The following is a 21,264-nucleotide window of genomic DNA, read 5'->3' as shown; positions in this document are numbered from 1 at the left end:
GCAGTCATGCATCTCTTCTGAACATGCATCCAGAGGACCCTGCCTGCTTACATTTCCATATTCTGTGCCTGTGTGAGGCTTAGCTTGGAAATCATGAAATATGCCTTTATTGCAATGGATATACTTTTACTTCATCAAGTGATTTTTTTTGCATCAGATTCTGGCTAATACATTTGATGAGTCAAGGCCTCACCTCCTCGGCTGAGGCTCTCTCAGAGTTATCCTGACTATTGGGACATTTCCTCTTAGCTTAGATAACTCCAAAGATGGAGGTTTTTCATTAATCCCAAGTTTAAGGAAGGAGATATAAATGAAAAAGAGAAAATGGCTAAAGAGAGGCCCCAGGCTAACCTAAAGAGAGGTTTTAATGACAATCTGTAAGGCAGACATCTCCAGACTTTTTCAATTGTTCACTCATGTCTGGAAATGATTTTGAGAGTGCTCCCAAAATAGGTATACTTATTTATATATTACATACCTGTACCATTATATTTATATACTACTTGCATACAAAAGATACACAAACATAGAAATAATAAAGAATGAAATTTAGAAATGAACATAATTTCTAAATATTCTCTTCCTATACCTCTAATAATTTTCCTTTGCATCCTTTAGTGTATGCGTGCTTCATTTGGATACACTCTTCCAAAAACCTGTAAAGGCAGTGCAGTGCCAGGCATGGGCTCTCAAACTTTAGGCTACATCACAATTTTTTAGAAGCTTTTGAAAATATAGATTTCTAACCCCCCCACCCCCCGCCCCACCAGGTTTCTAATTCAGTAGGTCTGGGGTGGGGCCCAGTAATTTACATTTCTAATAACCTCCCAGGTGATGCCTAAGAACTGCATTTTAAAAACCACTGAGGCAGTTAGAAGCTTGGATATCAGAGTTAGTTTACCTAAGTTGAACATTAGGATCCTTTAAGTACCAAATGTGTGGCCTTGGGTAAATTATTTTACCTCTGTGAGCTTAGATTTTTAAACCTGTGACAAGAAGGTGATCATAATTATTACCTCTTACTGTCCCTGGGGAGCTCAATGAACTAATGTAGATAAAGTAGTGCCCAGTGCCTATCACCACTGAAACACCAGGCATGTCGGCTGCTATATCCTCCTCCTCCTCGTTATCATCAAACATCTTTTTAATATCGTAAAGTAGACTTTTGGGAGTTATATGCCTAAATTCATGAGAATCCTGGGCTTTTTCTGCTTTAGCATTACACATGTAGAAAGACCATGCTCCAAATGAGATAATCTTTCTAGCTGAATAGTAGAGATGAAGCTCATTTGCAAAGTCTGCCTGAAAGAGAACAGTGTGTTCAGCCCTCTCCCTTCTGTGTGTCACTGTTGCTAGTTTGTGGCTAAGTGTGTGGTTCTCTCGTCTTTTGTATATACTGAATTCTTGTTGCATGACACAGAGTGGATGTTTTTGGCCATTGTGTCTTTAGATGTTTGGGGGCATGAGGGTAGTAAAGTGATTGCTTCAAGTTTGATTAATTTTTAACACTTGTTTCTCTCCTTTCTTCTTCTCTCCCTCTTCTTATGAATTACCAGGCCCAAGCACCACCTGCCAGGAAGATTCGTGCGCCAACCAGGGGGTCTGCATGCAGCAGTGGGAAGGCTTCACCTGTGACTGCTCCATGACCTCCTATTCTGGAAACCAGTGCAATGATCGTGAGTACAACCCTTGCATACTTGGGATTTGTTTCAAAGAGATCAGAGGTTTGGAGAAACCTTAAGGGACGTTATATAAGAGCGGTGGCTCTTCTGAAAGATTTGCAAACAATTTTCTCATTAAGAAACTTGGAAAATAAAGGACTAGTGTTCTTATGGGGAGAGCAAAGAGACATTTCCTAACAATACTAGGCACTCTCCTATTTGCTTATTTGCTGTGTGGTTTTTTTTTTTTTTTAGATTAGCTTACCTGTGACTGAGAAACAAACAATTCAGGCAATATTTTTATTCTAAGGAGTTTAGTTTTCTGTTAATTAAATCATCTGGGTAATAATTTTGAGACTTTCCAATTTGCATTACCTATAATTCAGAGGCTGTTTAAGGACTGTAGCTGTTTTCTCAAAAAGTCTGAGCTTAGAGAACTTCTTAGTCCTTGCCAGTGATGAAGATGTGAAGAGTTTATGATTCTTTTAAAAAACATTTGAAGCATTTTCCAGGGTCATTCAAATGCAAGGCAGATTTTCTCTCTGGCTAAACTTATTGATAGCTATTTGTTACATATAATCTCTCTGTTTATATATGCATTTCTATTTTGTGCATGTATTTATATGTACATAGCTGTGTATTTGGTTCCTACTGGAAGACAGCCCATTGTTGTTTTTGTCCACAAATGTTGCTTTAGGTGCATCAGCCGATCTGATTCTAGGAGAAGACTGAGCTCATAAAGGTGATTCTAGCACACATGGTGGGGATACTTAATTCTGTTGTGTTTCCACTTCCTTCTCGTGTTATTTTCCTAGCAGGGCCCCTTTTAAAGATGAGTAAACACTTGAAACTGCTGAATACCTACTGTAAAGAGATTTGTTGAAAAGCCTTGATCTGGTGTGTTCTGCTGATCTTCTGATTTTATAAATGTAACTTTCATGGTAGGAGCATGATTTACAATCTAAACTCAGTCAGTTGGCCTCTTGGTTTTATAAAAAAGATGCGTGTTTTCTGAGCAAACACTAAAGCCATATTATAGTTTGTTAAGTGGAAGCAGGCACCAATTACAGTGCCATCTCTATCATGTTTATTTGGTTTTCCTGGATTCCTTATTTCTTACCTTTTTTTTCATGTGTGCGATTGTTTTCCATTTTTCTCAGTGTTTTGTCTTTATATGCTTGGTCAGGCTCTTAAGATACAGTAGGATAAACAAGTGGAGAATCTGGCAGTGGAGAGGAGAATGCTCTGATCGTAACCTACATGTAAGCCTTTGCCTCTTTCTTTGTAGCACAAAGAACACAATATCGGCAGGAAGTTTTGGCATCAGATTGCTCTTTCCTAAGGGGTATTGTTGAAAGCCCTGTTTCCATAACTATGATTTGGAGATACTGTTCCACTCTGAGACAGGCAGTTGTGTACCCACCAGAGTACCTATGGAAGTGTGTGTTATGCTCTTCCTTTTCCCTCCAATTTGTCTGCAAATGACTCCCATGGAAGCTCTTTATCCTGAATAGTGGTGTAATGCTTCTTTGTCCTCACAAGTTTATTCCGTATCACGGAAATCTACCACTCCTGGTAGAAATGGTCAGGAAGAAACTGCACACAAAAGAAACAGCAAGGTAAGTTACTCTCACTGTGGTAAATATGTACAATCTTTAGAAAGTGTATGTATTTTTCTCTCTGCCACCCAGGCCCAGGCATTGTTTTCTGCTAAAAGTCAACCAGGATTCTTTCCAGCTTTCTATGATTGTTTTTGGCTTTGTCCAGAGCAGATCGTGTCTCAGTCCAGAATGAGGACTATTTTATTATCTGACATGAGCAATTTGTTTATATATAATGAAGTACTAGAACAGATTGGGAAAGGTCAGTTTTCTTTTGCGGCAGTAGCTTCTCATCCTCCAGAGATGTTTCCAAGATATTGAGGCTTAGGGTAATGTATTTGGGAATTTATTCTGTACACAATGCAGTTGATTTTTTTTCATTGTAAAAGACTTTTGAACCTAAATCATTAAAAGAATATGCCTCCCTCATCTTTTGGAGAGTGGACTTTTTGGATGGCTATATGGAAGTGTGAGCAAGTATATTTTAATTGCAGAATGTGAGGAATATGTATATAGAATTCAGTTATATAGGATGTAACTCTAAAGCTCAGATATAAACTTTTGGTGAAACCCAAACAAATATATCAAAATCTCAGGTTGCTTAAAATTGTACAGTGGATATCTCTACATCCAAGGACTGACCTTTAAAGTATTTGGGGGGAACTTCTCTTCAGAAACTAGCATCAAAGCCAATTTGTTCCACCTAGAAAATAAGCTTCACACTCCATACATCATAGCTTAATATTTTCTCTATCAATTTTGACCCTGAAAGTTGTAGTTTGCTCCTTCATGTCACAAACGTATTCAAAATGAAATTAACTCATATTCTATGTGCCTACCAAGAATTAGAAAATTCTTGTTAACTTAGCTTGCAAAGAAAGGAGAAAGGATAAAGTAAGTGAATGGAGGAGAAAGAAGAATGAAAGAGGACTATAGAGAAAAGTAGGGATTCAGTCTTATAGGGAAGAGCACAGAAGCCATTGGTAATTGCTTTGGCAACATGCATGCCATAGGTGGCCTGCCTGTGACATGAATAACTGAAATGAGGCATGACATTGTAAATGGAGTGCCTTCCTGGAAATCTGGCCTTTACTCAATTCTTAGGGACAGTATATTCTGTAGAATGTTGCATATTTCTAAAACAACTTATATTTGTTAAAATGCTGTCATAGGACCATACGACTTGGTTAAAGATTCAATCTAATGGCCAAAAGCACTTTTTGTGAGTGAATAAAAAGATTTGGATCTCTCATTTTTCCATGAGCTGTTTTTCAGGACAGCAGATTGATCTCAATTAATGTAATGAAAATATCTGCATTTATTATTGCACATCCAAGAATAGAAACTCATTTGGTAGGGAAATAGCTAGGTTTTGATATCTTCTAAAGTAAAGTGCTCAGTTCATCACACATAGAAAAGTTAATTATATCTGGGTATGCCTTGTAAGTTTTTAAAAGAATGTCTGCATTTTAGAGTCTTCCTTACTTTACTATTGGTTCTATCACTTATAACTGTTTTTTTCTCATACCTGTTTGCCAGATTTTGTGTTTGCTTGACACTTTTGAGATACTATCACATAGATATTGCCTCCATAAGTAGAGTTTACATTTTAAAACTGAATCTCATTTAGTATGGGTAGACCAAGATGGATGGCTTTACTTTATTCTATCATTTTGGGGGAGAGCGTGGTGGGTTGATGGAGGCAGTGGGGTGAATTTTAGGCTCACTCTTGGGAAGACAGCTGTGCAAAGCTGATAGAGTGATTGTGAGGGTGTGGTATATATGCTCTGTGATGGATTTTACCTCATGTAAGAGTGATCTCATGTATAGAGAGCAGAAATCATCTAATTGGAAATCCAGCTATAATTGATACGCTAAATTTCTTCCTAGTTGTAAGATATGACCTTCCACCATTTCAAGTAGTGGCAAAGTTGCAGGGAATGATCTGTAGGTGATATTTTAGGGCTCTTTTGAAACTATAATGGACAAAATTGTCCCAGAAGCAATTTTGAGTTCCTGTAGGGTCTAATAAGAACTATGAAAGGACACACAAGTGGTATTCTCCAAAGATAATCTTCAGTTCTGAAAAATTCCTAATAGGAAAGGGCTGACTTCTCAGAGGTCAATGCCAACTAATGCCAAGTTAATGACACAATATTGGGGCTACATATTAAGAACAACCAGAGAAACAGGACCTTATGGGAGTCTACTAGGGATACTCTTTTTGAACGTTGGATTCTTATTGGTATTTTAAGTCAGGCCTGAGAGTCTGGACAGTTTCAGCATTGTAGGCATTACACCACCAGCAGGATCCAGAATCCCTTTCCTATATTGCGTGGCAGTGCTGTCTACTGTTGAGTTCCTCTCTTCCTTTGCAATACCACAAACTATTCCACAAAATCTAACTCACTTGCACATGTCCACACATACACAAAGGAGTTTTCATTTGGGGGTACTTTTTGAAAGTAGTTACCTTTGAGCATGTTCAAAACTGTTTTGATTGTATACAATTCTGGGGTCTCATTACAGCTTCTGTGCCCTGGAGAAGTGAACATGGAACAGCCTGTGGCACATGAGTCTTTAACACACTTCACATTCCTAGATTTAGAAATCAGATGTTTATAATGGCTTTGTGGGATGAGGAGAAGGGAATAAATGTGGGTCCCCAGCCCACCCGCAGCAGCCAGCGACCTAGACTACATTGCTCATAGTACAGTGGGGTACTCCTTGGAGAAACTGTTAGGTTCGCACTTGCATGTTATAATAGATGTTCTCTGCATGCAGCAAATCAATAGCAAGCAGCTGTGGATTGTGCAGACAGCCGAGTGTGAAGCGCCTTTTCAGACAGTTTTCTGCTGGAGTGACTGTTAAGCTGCACTGTGGGCTATTGATTGGCCTTTTGCTTTTTATTTATTGTGTGGGTTTATTTTTTTTAATGTAGGTTGGCATATTGATTAAATCTGTTAAAAACACATTTCCCAATCAGGGTTCAGAAAAACACAAGCAATACGCACATTGCTTAGTGTACAAACAAGGGGCCAGGTGTGTATAATAATTCTGTCTCTTGAGTCCATATAGGTATGCTGGTAAGAGCCTATGTTGTCATTTGTATAGCAATAATGTCCAAAGTATCAGACTGCACTATGTCCTTTTTATAAATTAGGTGTTTAGTCCCTACCTCTGTTTTCTGGCTCTGCTTATGCAGCAAATAGGACATATTTAAGAAGTTCTCTATTAAGACAGCTGTTTGCTGTATAGAACACACTATTGTCGACTCATTCATTCACTCACCAGACATTTCTCATTTGCAGATATCATAATGAATAAGACAGAGTCCTGGTTCAAAGACCTTACAGTCTCATGGGGGCAGACACATATGAAGGTGCTTCAATAGAAATATGTGCAGTCTATGGTGAGGAGTCATGGTACAGAGCGACATAACTGTCCCTGGGGTTGAGACTCCGTGCAAAACAAGCTGCTGTTTTTAGGGAAGTTTTTATTAACCAATGAGTCTTTAAAAATATGATAGTACTTCCTAAGCAAATGTGGTAAAAAAGAAGGTTGGGAAGGAAAGACAGCATTCCAGGAAGCAGAGAGAAATAAGCAGCAGCCACTGTTATTGATCTGGCTTCTTCCTTCCATTCTGTGCTGTACGCATTTGTGTGGTTAAGATCAGACTCTGTTTAGCATTCATGCTCTGCTTTATTTTGTTTAACAGTTATATTAATGCATTTTTCAAAATATAAAAAACATTGTTAGATCCTAATCTCCTTTAGTAGGCTGCACACTATGATACTCAGTTCTTTGGGAAAGAATTCCCTGTGTTGAGGCTATTGCTGGACCTAACAGGGCCCATATCTTATTGCATCGAAACCACAGGAGGACATTTATCTTGGGAATTTATTTACAATGAACTAAAATTTTAAAAAGTTGATTTGACTGACATATATAACTTACTAAATTATAAAAGATATCGTAGCATAGTCATTCAGTTAACTAGCTTTAGAATTCAATCTACTTAAATGCCAATTCTAACTCCTAACACTGTGAAACTGATTTAGTCACTTAGCCTCTTGAAGCTTTAGTGCAAGCAGTATGAGAGGTACTTCATACATAGGAATGGTAATAGTTTTTATTATCACTAATAATATTTGACATCTGTCATGTTCTTATTACGTTCCTCACACTCAACTAAGACCTTTAAATAAAGATGCACCCCTTTACTCATCCCCAAGTTCAAGAAACTATACAACTATTGTCCTGATTTTAACAATTGGAAAATGGAGGTCACACAGGAAGTAGTTGAGGACTTGAACCCATGTTTATCTGGCATGAAAGCTCATATTCTTATTACATTTACTACTACTTAGTCATTATTAGAAATAATTACACTTTAACATCTATACTAATTACTAGACCAGAGTGCTTAAAATTCCAGGTGGGCAAGTCTTCATAAATAACTAAATTATATAAGAGCATAGGATCGGAAAAGAGAAGCTCTGTGTTCTTGGTTGCTAATTTTATCACATTCTGGAATTCTTTTTTTTTATTTTTTTAAGTTGAGATACATTTAATTTTTTTAAGTTGAGATACATACAATAAAATATACAAATCTTAGTGTACACCTTGATGAATTTTTACATGTGTATACACTCATGTAACCACCCAGATCAAAATATCCAACATTCTCACTAATTTTTTTCCCTTAACCTATCTCACCCCACCTTCCACTCCATGACAACTGCCAGTCTGTTCTCTGTGTTTATGAGTCTGATTTGTTTATTCATTTGTTTGTTTTTTTTTAGATTCCACATATAAGTGAAATTATACAGTGTTTGTCTTTTTCTGACTTATTTTATTAGCATAATATTCTCTAGGTCCATCCATGTTGTCACAAGTGGCAGAGTTCATTCTTTTTTATGGTGAGTAACATTCCATTGTATCTATGGACACTTAGGTTGCTTCTATATTTTGGCTGTTGTAAACAATGCTGTGATAAACATAGGAGTGCATGTGTATCTTTTCAAATTAGTGATATTGTTTTCTTCAGGTAAGTTCCCAGAAGTAGAATTGCTGGATCGTATGGTATTTCTATTTTTAGTTTTTTGAGAAACCTCTGTAATGCTGTCTGTAGTAGCTGTACCAGTTCACATTCCCACCTATAGTGTGCCGGGTTCCCTTTCCTCCAAATGCTCACCAACACGTACTGTTTCTTGTCTTGTTGATATTAGCCACTTGGACTGGTGCAAAGGGGTATCTTGTGGTTTTGATTTGCACTTCCCTGATGATTAGTGATGTTGGGCATATTTTCATGTGTCTGCTGGCTATCTGTGTGCTTGCTTTGGAAAAATGTGTATTCAGGTCTTCCACCCATTTTTTAATTGGGGCATTTGGGTTTTTTTGTGTTGAGTTGTATGAGTTCTTTATATATGTTGTATATTAGCACTTTATTGGATATATCATTTACAAATATATTGTCTCATTCAGTAGGTTGCCTTTTCATTTTGGTGATGGTTTCCTTTGCTGTGCAGGAACTTTTTAATTTGATGTAGCCCCACTTGTTTATTTTTGCTTTTATTTCCCTTGCCTGGGAAGACATATGGAATTCTAAACACTTTAGGTGTTTCTGTCTTAATACTCAGATGGATCATTTAGTTAGACTGTCTTTAGATATTATAGAATTAAAATATTCCTCCATATATGCAAATATTTAAAATTTCATTCTCTGTTGATCTAGATCTTCTGATTTCCTTTTACTTTTATTTGATTGCCATTTCAATATATGTCATATAGCAAGCATGGTGGATAAGACCACTGATGTAGAATGGATGGCCTGTGTTGGAATTTTAACTCTGTCATTTAATGCTGTATTACCTGGGAAATAATTAATTCTTCTGTTTCTCTAAAGTGCGGGCCTATCTTATAAGAATATCATAAAGATAAATTGATTTTATAATTGTGAAGTTTAGGACATGGCACATAATAACTCCTATAGAACCACTGGCTACTCTTTGATGTAATCTTCAAAAAGTTAAAAACATGACTCACAGAAATAGAATTTTCATGAAGTTAAAAACATAACTCATATAAATATAGAATCAATGTGTTCTGAATTTATTTAACTCCTTAACAAGGGAAACAACAAGATGGTTAAAGTGTAAACAACAGGATGGCAAAAGAATATTTGCAGAACTGGATATTTTAACAGTATAAAGAATATTAAAATACAAACTTAGATTAAATAGAAAGCTGATGAAAGTCTCACAGGGCAAAAACCTCTTAGCCTTTGGTATTATCTATCCTACTGAACATTATCTCTCTTAAACAAAAATCTAAAGGTTACTGTGTCATCTTACAGAGTAAATACCAATCTCAAACACAGGTACACTTCCTAATAGAATTAAATACTTTTTGGGTGGACTTGTTTGTTTCCCTATATGACATGGCTCTTCCTTGGCCTTTGTTTTTTTTTTTCTAAGTTTTAGATGATTTTGATTAATAGTACTATGCTCTGTGCAATTTCAAATCCCTTTGAACCTTGGATACCTCTCTCATACACCATCACCTTTTATTTTTTAACCACTTTACTCTGTGCTCCCCACTGTGCTGAATTCATTATCTGATGTTGTCATTTAAATAACCTTAGAAAGTATATACTGTTATGATCCGATTCCAGAGAAGTCAAGCGATTTGCTCAAGGTCATAAAACTATTAGGTAGGGGGACAAGGATTCAGAGTTATTTCTCTGATTGGAAAGTCTCGGCTCTTGACTGCTGTGTCTTCTGAGTGCCTCAAGAAAGCTTCTCAATGAAAAACTTCTTCATCTGAACACATAGGGATTGAGGTTCACATTAGCCACAGAGTTTTACTACTTTTATTGTATCAGTTACACTGTGATGTCAAATATCTACATTGTTATTTGATGGGGGGAGCGTATTTTTCATTTTTTACTTTGTTCCTTTAAAAAGTAAGGACATCATTAGGATTGATCTGCTAAGGTAACAAGGTCACAAGTTCCATCAAAGTGCCATTCTGCACATTTGGTATGTGTAGGCAAGCATGGGCCGAGTCCAGAGAAGTCAGTGAGCCTGGAGGAAGAGCCTAGTACCGTAGTAGGCAAGATCCAGCATGTGAGACAGAAACGAAAGAAGCATTCACAAGTGAGTAGCGTCAAAAGTAGTGCCCAAAGTTCTTTCTTTGCATCTGTTTCTTATTCATGTGCCCACAGATATTCAGTGTAGCTAATAGGATATCAGGAGACAACTAAATCCAGCTGCTTCTAGGAGATGGGATTAAGGTGCTGGTACTTTGGGAGCAGTTTCCTAGATGGGGGGCTCTAACTAGTTGCCCATGGGACTCACTCTTGCCTGTAATTTCCCTGATATCAAGAAGGGATACCTTTGTCCCCCAAATCTGCTGTACTGCTGATTTTAATACACACACAGAATTTAAAAGATTCAGTAAGAGCCTGGTCTGTTTATGGCTTTTGTTTTGCATGACCCTTCATGAAAAGCAGGTGGGACTCATAAGTAAAACATTAGTTTCTACAAATACCAGTTGACTCTTGGACCTATGTGTTCAAGGAAAAATAGTCTCCACAGTTCAGGGTCCTATATCTTGTCAGGGGTCCCTATGAGTTGTCGGAAATTGTGGCTTCCCTAATTTCATTTCAGCCATCTTCAGCATGCTGTATCTGTAGACATTTTTACTGCTTATATTTTAATTATAGCCCATTTACTTCTGCTGTGCTTGGCTAGTAACTTCTTGATGGTGATGGCAATAATCCACTGAGAGACTATTGGTTCACAGAAGATAATTTTATATTACCTTGTTAGTCATATACAGGTACAATTCTAATGTATTTTTCAATATAGACTTATAATTTCCTACATTTAGTTGCATTTACATGTAAAGGCAAAAAAAGATACAAACTTCTTTAATCTTCACTATAATATAGAGCTAATAAATATACTCTTTGGTTCCCTTTATTTTTTCTCCTTAACTTTTTTTTTTTTTAGAGGGGGACATATTTGGACTGAGTAAAATTTACATTCAGCAAAATGCACAGATATTAAGGCATCATGACAAATGTCTGCAGCCATGTAACCAATATCCTAGTTAGGATAAAAGACAGTTCTGTCTTCCCAGCGAGTTCCTTTGCACCTCCTCTAGTCACCTTGTCTTCTCAAAGGTCACTGCTTTTTGAATTTTTATCAGCATATATGAGCTTTGTCTGTTCTTGAGTATGTGTTCATGGAATCATACAGGATGTGATCCTTTCTTTCTGTTTTTTCTAGCTCCATGCAAGGTGTTTAAGATTCCCCCCTGTCATTGCATTCTAGTTGCCTCTCCCCCTCCTTACTCTCAACCCCATCTCCTCAGCCAAAGGAGTCCGTCGGCTCCACTCGGGGTACCCTCACTGCTCCACGGGGCAGACATTTTCCCAAGGCAGTAAGCTGGAGCCATAGTAAGGCTCACCTTGTTTGTCTTTTCCTCTCAGGGTCTTTACCTGATGTCCAGGGTCTTGCAAACCATTATTTCATATTTGTCCTCCCCCTCTTGGGTGTTGAACTTGACTGTTGATCACCCAATCTCTGTTAGTCCATCTAGGTTGGAAATGGATATCATCTCTTGCTTTTGACCTGTCCCCTGAGATTGGGGGAGAATGAGGGATTTAACATATAATGTGCAGCATTTTAAGCCACAACCTCTAGGGATAATGGAGGCTTTGCTTTAGTCCTAGAACAGCATTGGCTATAGAGAATATTCTAGAATCAGGTTTTTTTTGGGAGGGTGGGGGTATAGGTATCATCATTCAACTCTAGTTTTAGGCCTTCTGTAGTGAAGAAGCTGCACAAAGCTAGTTAAGTACCAGCAAATGTGTCTCCATCAGGTGTTTCTTCATCTGAGTTTCTTTTATGAGGCCCCCATTGCTTTTTCCCTCCAGTCCCTCTGATGGCACTTGATTAAACTCAGTGGGTACAAGGGTTGATTTGGCTCTTGCAGCTAGCCATTCTTATTTTCTTTACCTAGAATTATAGTTTGTTTTCTCACCTCGCTTTATCCTGTGGATCTTTGCCACCTGATCCATGTCTCTTTGCCAAATGAAATTAAGAAGTGTTTTCAAACAAAAAAAATGAATATTTCAGGGAAGTGGAAGTGTTTCTGTGCCAGGGAGTATTTTGGTCACTGACTGTCCTTATTTTGATCTTTAGACACTGGTGTGCACTTATTATTTTGATGCATATATACATACTATAAATAAACACAAATTCCCTTTGATATATTTGCAGTTCTGAAAGAATATTTTCTATCCAAATACCTTTGTTTCTGTGTCTTTTAGTCACATATGAACTTTTGGTTGCATCTCAGCCAACTGACAAGTTGTATATGTCAGTAATTGTAAAGATAGTGTTTCTACTTGGGCCAAAGAGAACTATCTGACTACCTGTGAAGATAGTTAACAGAAAGCCCCTTTGCCCCCATCTAAATGATCAACATGTGGGGTAAAATTTTATCTCTGAAAATAGATTTAGGCAGGGAGACATCACCTGGGATTTATTTATCCTTAAAAATAATCTTCCTCCTCTTCCTATCTGAAATTCCCTTATGACTTCCTCCTGCTGGCTCTCAAGAGTATCACCTAATTAAAACTCACATCAGTGCCCTGGCACCAGGGGCCTTTGGAAAAGGGCCTGAAGTTAACACATACATTGTCATATGTGTCTGTTGTCCCCAATTCGCGAAAAATCCTGCAAACAGAGCAAATGGAAAAGAATGTATTAAAAAAGCAAGTGAGTTTATCCAAAGTGTTGATAGAGGTTTATTCCAACCCCTACAACACACAGCTTGTATTTCCAATGTCTAACTTCTTTAATTTGCATTTGGATTAATTTAGCATATTTTCCTATTACATAAACTTTAATGAACAATAAACACAGTTATAACCAAATCTCACAGCTATTTCCTAGCGTGGGGTAACATTTTGCATTGTTGTATTTGGTTTCCTAGGTAATACGTGGTTGCGGCTGTATTTCCTAAAGCTGCACATCTTGTCACGTGGGATGTCTTGGTGGCGTATTTTTCAGACACAGAGGAGGGCAGGGAGGAGTGTTCTGTTGGAACGCTATTGAAGCCGGTAGGGAAAATCACCAGGGCAACGTAGGGCGTGTTAAAAATGACTCTCCCCTCCTGCTGCCCTCGGCAGTCTTTGAGTTTCCTTGTTGGCCTCCCTGCTTTTATTTCCAAAATCTATCCTGGGTAACAGTGCCAGATTAATCTTCCAGGAACACCTTTCTTTTTTTCCATATCACTCCTCTGCTCATGAGCCTTCAGTAGCCCTCCATGGGGTCCAAGCCCTACACTTAGTTTTCAATAAGGTATTCAGTAATCTGCTTTTAAAAACCTGTCTTCTGAACCACATTTCCTCTAATTATCTTGCCTTACTGCCCTTTAACAAGGCCAGTGTTCTCACTGTCACTAGTGTGTCCTGTGGTCATTATGCCTCCATACTGCTGCTCTGGTTCCTGCGCCGCCCCCCACCCAGACCCCTGCCTCCCCCCTTTTGACCTGGCTTTTCAAATCCTATACAGTGTTTAGGGTCCAACCCAAGTCTAACCTGTTCCCTTGAGTTTTCCCTGACCATTTTAGTCCGTATTAATTTCTTCTCCAAAATCCCATTGTGTTTATATTCAGAACTTGAGACACCATGACTCAGCATCTCAAGAGGATTAGCATGGATTTGAGAGTAAAGGTGAATTCAAATACTGACTCCTTCCTTGACTTGTGTGGCCTTTGATGATTCAATACAAAACAACCTCATAATATATACCTTTCAGAAGTCCCCGTTGTGTTAATAGGATGAAGGATAACAGATGTCATCAGAGCACTAGACCTACGAAAGAGTTTTTGTAAGGTTCTAGTTAGTTAAAATCGTGCATCTTCCATTAAAAAAATCACTAGTAAATAGAACAAGCAGAATTTTGAGTAGACTCATCACAACTTTTGTTGGACGTTTACCCTATTTCCTAGAGAACGAGTTTGTGCTATTGGGGTGACTACAGTTTCCCCAAACTTGTGTGTTGGGTGGATACTGGCGGTGGGGTTGTTGGATTAGATTATTCAAATAACACTGATGTTTTGTGTGTTCTAATTTTAAATGTAAACACATTCCAGAGGAGGGGCCTGTATAATTCAACCAAAACCTAAGTAAGTAGGTTTCAGAGTACTACCTTTCCCGTAAGTATCCCTATTTTTTTAAGGCAGTCTTTGCACAGACTCCCAAGAGCGTTCTGAGGGATTTGGGCATATTCTGTGATCTCATGTCCTATTTTTGGCTCTTTCCTGATCCTGGAGTGAAGGAGAATCACTGACCAGTGGATCTTTGGTTCTCGTCACTTACAAGACCAAGGGAACAAATCTGTTCAACATTTATGCCTTAACAAAGGAACTCTCTGCCAGCTCCAATATTAAGGGAAATCTCAATAGAAAATATTAACTCTAAAGGTGGTAATGCATTTTTAAATTGGCTCATTTATAGCAGTAAAATATAACTTAGCTTTCACAATGGACTACTTAGATGATTTCATAATCACCTCTTCTTAGTAAACACTTCAACACTCTTTGAGCCTGAGGCTCCAAGACCAGGCCAAACCAAGTCTGATACTAATTAACTTTGACCATGAGTCCAAGTCATGAAAGACCCATGGCCATCCACTCTTTCTTTCTCTATTTACTCGTAATAGAAAAAAAAAAAGAGGGGTCTGTGGAGTCTCTGGTTTATTATCTAAGCCGCCTCATGTGCTAATTATTGCCTGCCATGAGAAGACGGCTGCATATTGATCTCCAGTGGAGTTCAGCTGAACAAGAAGTCATGTCTCAGTAACATGATTACATACCGGTTACCCAGGAGTCCCAAATAATGGGCTCAGCTACTGAACATTCGGGGATTAGACCAAAATCTTACTCATGGTGATTTTGATAATCAGTCCCAATGAATAAAATGCTGTTAGCTTTTTGAAACCTATGAAGCTGATAGTATTTAGAAAAGGAAATGATGAGGGACTCCAAAAGAGAAATTTCACTCACCTTAACATCTGGCACCTGTAAGAATACTTATGTAGAAAATTTGCACTTCCAGATTCCATTTGTTCCTGAGAACCAGGGTTTTAAGAATTTGGTCAGAATATTAGATGATGGAGATTTAAATTCATTTTACTCATATGGAAATGGTTTTTCTCTTTATATGCAGTTTATTTATTAGAGGGAAGTGTGATTTATTTACTTCTGAACCTTTGTATGGTAAAAATGTGTTTGTATAAATAGTGTTTATTTCTGAAGACAAGTATTTGATGCCAAGAAGGTAGTAGACCACAAATGACTGAGTGATTGCTATTACATGAGCAAACTGTTGTTTTGTATATACTTTCCTAATGTGAACAGCTCCCTTATAGCTTCAATATTTATGCCTTAACCAAAATCTGGATATGTTTCATTGATATAATATCCCTTGAAGTCTTTTTCAGTGAAGGATAATTTTTTTTCTCCAATCCCTTTATTCCTGGAATCAGAGCACAGTTCACCATCATGGTTCTGTGATTTTTCTTCTTTTAAGGCCCACAATGCCTTACACTCTTTTCCCCCCTCCTTCTCATCAGCACCTACTGATCTTCAGGATGTAAATAATATTCTAAACTGAATCCCTTGCTCACAGTCTTTGTCTGCCTTCATCTTTTGCATTATCCTTTATGACTTCAATTTTCATGTTATGGTTTTTCTAACAGCCCAACTTCCTCAGAAGCCTGGCCATCAAGCAAAGAGAATTTCCTTTGCTGGTAACCATTTCCTAAGTTTTCAGCTCTCTCCTACCTATGCCTGTGACTCTACTCCCCATAGTCTCAAAGGTTTCATTTGCCTCCATAGACCATATGGAGTTCATAGTCAGTCCTATGAATGACGTTCCCACTAATACTCTAGAGCTGTTGCCTCATGACCTGGACACCCACGATCCAAATGAGTCAAGTCATCTGCTGTTTTCTCTGCTGCTGCCTTACAGCTAGGGAAAGCCAGGTGTTTGTCAGCTGGTCCTCATACTTAGCAATGCCCTCAACATATTATTTTTGTGGCCATCGAAGCTTTGGTCCTAGATTCTGACCATTCTTTCGGCTATTCAGGGAGATCCTGTTCTGTACTATGCTAGTTAGCATTCACCCGGCAGGAGCTAGCTGATGTGAGCCTTCATATTTCTTCATAAAATATTTTTGTTTATATTTAAACACCTCAAATCTCTAGTTCATGGCAATTAAAACTTCCCAGGGTTTTTCTCCAAACAATTTTCTATTTCATGTCTTCTAGCACTTACTTTCATAAACCTAAGCAGAGGTGGGAAAAATCCCTTCTCCAAATGTGCCCTAAACTTTCGCTTTCCTTTTTTGGCCCAAGCTCCTTACCTTGCTCATCTACATATGTTCAGTTGGGCTTTGCACTGATTGAATACTTCTATAGAATTTACATATTTACACAACATGCTTAACAACGTTTTCTTCTTCTAATTTGACCAGGATTATGTGATTACTTTTCCTTGTATTTAGTTAGCATATTCGTCAGTCATTGAAAAAGAGTGATCTTCTTACTATTTATCCATTCAGTAAATATTTCTCATCATTGTGCATATCACACAAGTATTTGTTACTTATTCTGGCTCACTATTAACTGTGAATTCTGTACAGTGGGTACAAAGCCTTATTTAGCTTTATATTCCCAGCATTTTATATGGAACCTTGCAGGTTACAGGTATTCAATTAACTTTTGATAAAAACCTGAGACATTAGGTACCAGTTAAGGGTAAGGATGATAGCCAAAAGCTTACTTTGGAAGTATTTAGTGGGGATTAAACTACTAGAATGGACCATGTAAGGCACAAAACCATCAATTTATAAAATATAGTCTTCATTATTCATTAATAAATAACGTATTAAATTTTCATTTAAATAAAACCTCTTTTGTCTCTCATTTTACATATAAAAAATAAGGCTTGACATCCCAGTTTGAAAAAGACAGATGCACCCCTATGTCTATTGCAGCACTATTTACAATAGCCAAGAAATGGAAGCAACCTAAGTGTCCATCAGTAGATGAATGGATAAAGAAGATGTGGTACATATACACAATGGAATATTATTCAGCCATAAGAAGAAAACAAATCCTACCATTTGCAACAACATGGATGGAGCTAGAGGGTATTATGCTCAGTAAAATAAGCCAGGCAGAGTAAGACAAGTACCAAATGATTTCACTCATATATGGAGTACAAGAACAAAGAAAAACTGAAGGAACAAAACAGCAGCAGACTCACAGAACCCAAGAAGGGACTAACAGTTACCAAAGGGAAAGGGACTGGGGAGGATGGGTGGGAAGGGAGGGATAAGGGCAGGGAAAAAGAAAGGGGGCATTACGATTAACATGTATACTGTGGGGGGGGGCACGGGGAGGGCTGTGCAACACAGAGAAGACAAGTAGTGATTCTATAGCATCTTACTACGCTGATGGACAGTGACTGTAATGGGGTTTGTCGGGGGGACTTGGTGAAGGGGGGAGCCTAGTAAACATAATGTTCTTCATGTAATTGTAGATTAATGATACCAAAATAAAAATAAAATAAAATAAAATAAGGTTTGAAAGGAAGTATTGACTTTTCTAAGATCACACAGCTGTAATAGCAGAGGGCAAGAATAAGGGGTCCTAACTGTTGGTTCTCTGGGCAATGATACTAAGTCAATATTTTCTAAACAGTGTTTTGTGTGATATTATGTCCCACTAGTTCTCACTCTCCTTTACACATAATGACTGGGGCTGAAGTGAAGGGTTAGGGAATAGGGGTTGGAGGGAATAGGTTCCTAGTGGCACAAGGAAGGGGCATTTTAGAAGGAGTCTGTGTGTACTTGGAGAGCCAAATACATGCCTCTGCTGTCCAAATGACTGCGCTGTGTCCCAAAGAGTGAAAACCACTTCATATGTGTGCTTAGCAACTCCCTGTCGCTTACAAAGAAATAGTTTTATTCTTATGAGTGACTCCAGATTTAAGTATTTCTGCTAACCTTTTTATTTGATTTTTTTAAACTTCGCTAAAACTTCACCAAACCTATTTCAAGGTAGCCTGTACAACAAATATATTTACATATACCTTTTATACAGAGTGCCGGGTATTCATTTCTTTTTTGTTTGAATATAGGCCCAGCTCTGCGCAGGCTCAATGTTACATAGAAAGAGCAAAATGAGCAAGGGCAGGGTGGTAGGAAAATTCAGGGATCCTTTGGGGAAATACAACATCTGACTGTAGCAGAAGGAGCTTAGTGGCTTGTGAGAGGTGCCCAAGATGAGATCCTGATCAGGGGGGTCTGGAGGTGGCAGATTTGGGAGGAAGAAGAGCAATGGAAGATTGTGAGCAAGTGTAGGATTTGGGCAAAGCAATGTCTTAGAAAGAGCCCTCTGGCAGGGTATGAGGGGCCAGTTGAAAGACAATAGTAAGCCCTGTGAAAGCAGACACCACATCCATTTGTTCACCACTAAATAACCCTTGAAGAGTGTCTGACACACAGTGGGGTTTCAATGGATATTTTTTGGAAGAGTAGGTGAAAACAAGAAAGCCATTAGGAAGCTTTTATAATAGCTGGGGTAAATGGCAAAAATGGCCTGACCTTGAGTGTCGGCATTAAGAATCTTAGGGTCAGCCTCAATTTGACCACAAGGAAGCAGGCACAACCAATTATAATATTCAAAGAATTGGTGAAGTGGCAAACATTTAAGAAATATCCATTTGTAATAAAATCTCCATTTATAAAAATTATATGAGCTTTGATTATTATTCCTTTTAGCCTTGACTTTGGTTTTGGTTTTTGCCATTAAAGATTTTTTTTAATGTTAAAAAAATCAATTTCTTATATTACAACCTCTTTCTGTATTATTATTCAGTGAATAGTATTTCAGTTATACATTGGTTTAAACAAGTATTGGATCATATTTGTTGTATGATTTCCAATGGAATGAACTGGTATGGCCTCTCTGATTAATTGTAATTTCAATATTTTGGTTGTGCATGGCTAGGAACAGGTTAATTGTTTTCGCCGATACAGGCAAAATTGCAGTCAGCCAAGTTCTGCTTTTGTGTCCAGGCTCCAGGATTCTAGCTGATAGAAATACCAGAGGGCTCTGAGACTGCCCTCAGAATTTTCCCCAAGCTCCCTGCTGCTAAACTGAAATGCTTGAAGTGTTCAAAACTGTTATTTCCTGCCTCAGTTTGAAATGTGTGCAATTTTTCCTTTGTAAAAAGGACATCTCCTGAACATTTAGACTGTGTAGATTACCTCCCCTGCAACAGAAGAATCCTTTGGTATGTTTATTTTTACTCTTACAGAATTCTGGTCAAAGAAAGTTCATTTCATAGAGGAATGAGGTGCGTCAAATAATTTAGGTATTCCTTTTTTTTCTTTTTTTTTTTTTTTGCACAATTTGGTCTGAGAATTATCAAGGCATCTGTAATGCATACAGATGTATTGTCATCTAACAATTTTGTTCAGGCCATTGAACAAGCATTGAAACATGGAGCTCCATTTCTTCACACACAGTTTCATTTTTGTTCCCAGTTGATTGTCTTTTCTGTCAACTGTTAGTATTGAAAAGAGAATCCTTACAGCGGGATGTTGGCTAAAATTCAGCCATGTTACGTGCCTGGGATCATTTCTCAAAAAGAAGCCTCGGCATTTTTTTTTTTTAAAGGATAACAGAAAACAAAACAAAACAAATGCACTGATGATAGGATTATGTGGGAAAAACTGATAAATCATGGTCATGTACCACCCCCGAGAAGATGGGTACAAGGTCGGCTACTGTTTGTCTATGTCTTAATCCTTTGATTTTCTGGCTCCCTGGCTAAGAAAGTTTAGGCTCTGTCAAGTAACTAAAGCAGGACAACCAAACCAAGGTTACTCAGATTCTCTGTGATTATATTTTACCATTTGGGAAATAAACCCTGCCACTGTTCGTATAAATTGGTTAGTTATCTACAGAAGAAAGAGTTTTCAGTATTTGCGGGGCTCAAGATAAAAACTCTCTCTCTTTAAAAAGAAATTAGAAATCATTCCCAAAAATCAACACTATGAAGCCTTGTCACCTATAACAAATTTAGAATGAAGAGCAGCAGCAGGCAGTTTTTTTTAAAAGCCCAATTTAATTTTAAAATTACAAAATATTTCAAGCATACAAAAGGTATTCGACATCCTTGTTTCCACCAGCCTTATTAACAAGTGTTAGCTTTTTGCCATAATTGCTGAAGACTGTTACTCACTTTTTCATTCCTTTTTAAAAGAATTTTCATGTTTTTATTAACTACTGAACACATGCACATAATATTTATAATATGTTACTGTGTGTCAAATTTAAAAGTAACAGTGCAAATATTTAAACACCTACCACCCACCTTAGGAATTACAGGTCCTTTTTCTTAAAAAAAACTCCCCCCAAAACCGCAAAACAAAACAATTACTATGAATTTTACCAGTTCAAGCCTACCAGTCCCCTCCCCGCAAATGGTATAAAAAAGGAAACTCCTGGAAGGTTTATATTCTGACAACTGCATTGAATCAGAAATATTTTATATTGCAGTTCAGATTAGGTGGTAGGAATGATGACTGATCCTTGCTGGGAAGAGAGTTGAGGACCTAACCATTAGACTGTCCTTGTTCAGGCCTCTTGTGTTCCCTCAATAGTCCCTCAGCTTGTTTTTGGGAAAACACTTTTATTTATACATTAAAATAGTTATTACGTATGAATGTTTTAAGTGATCCATCAAATACTGGTTCATACTCTTCATAAGAACCCAGAGGAAAGTCATTAAAATCTGGAATGGCACCATTGTTAGTGGTACTGGGTGTGAGAGGCATGTGGATAGAAAAGAAAATTCCAGGAGAAAGAGCCATGTCATATGCAGATATGGATTGAAAATATAG

At 37.8% G+C, this 21,264-nt stretch overlaps 1 protein-coding gene across 12 annotated transcripts in view; it reads left to right on the top strand.

Moving 5' to 3' along the window:
- NRXN3 (neurexin 3) overlaps nt 1–21,264 on the top strand; it is a 1,462,828-nt gene that overhangs the window by 692,978 nt on the left and 748,586 nt on the right. For all 12 annotated transcript variants that reach the window (XR_008992434.1, XM_057488265.1, XM_057488259.1 and 9 more), the window contains one exon: nt 1,557–1,676. Coding sequence is in view for 11 of the 12 variants with exons in the window: in XM_057488265.1 (XP_057344248.1) it covers nt 1,557–1,676 (120 nt within the window). In the remaining variant the exon portion in view is untranslated. The remainder of the gene's footprint in view (nt 1–1,556; nt 1,677–21,264) is intronic.

Source organism: Manis pentadactyla, chromosome 11 (genome assembly GCF_030020395.1).
Source record: "Manis pentadactyla isolate mManPen7 chromosome 11, mManPen7.hap1, whole genome shotgun sequence".
Classification (NCBI taxonomy): Eukaryota; Metazoa; Chordata; class Mammalia; order Pholidota; family Manidae; genus Manis; species Manis pentadactyla.
The sequence above is the reverse complement of the archived record's forward strand: the minus strand, read 5'-3'. Positions and strand labels throughout refer to the sequence as shown.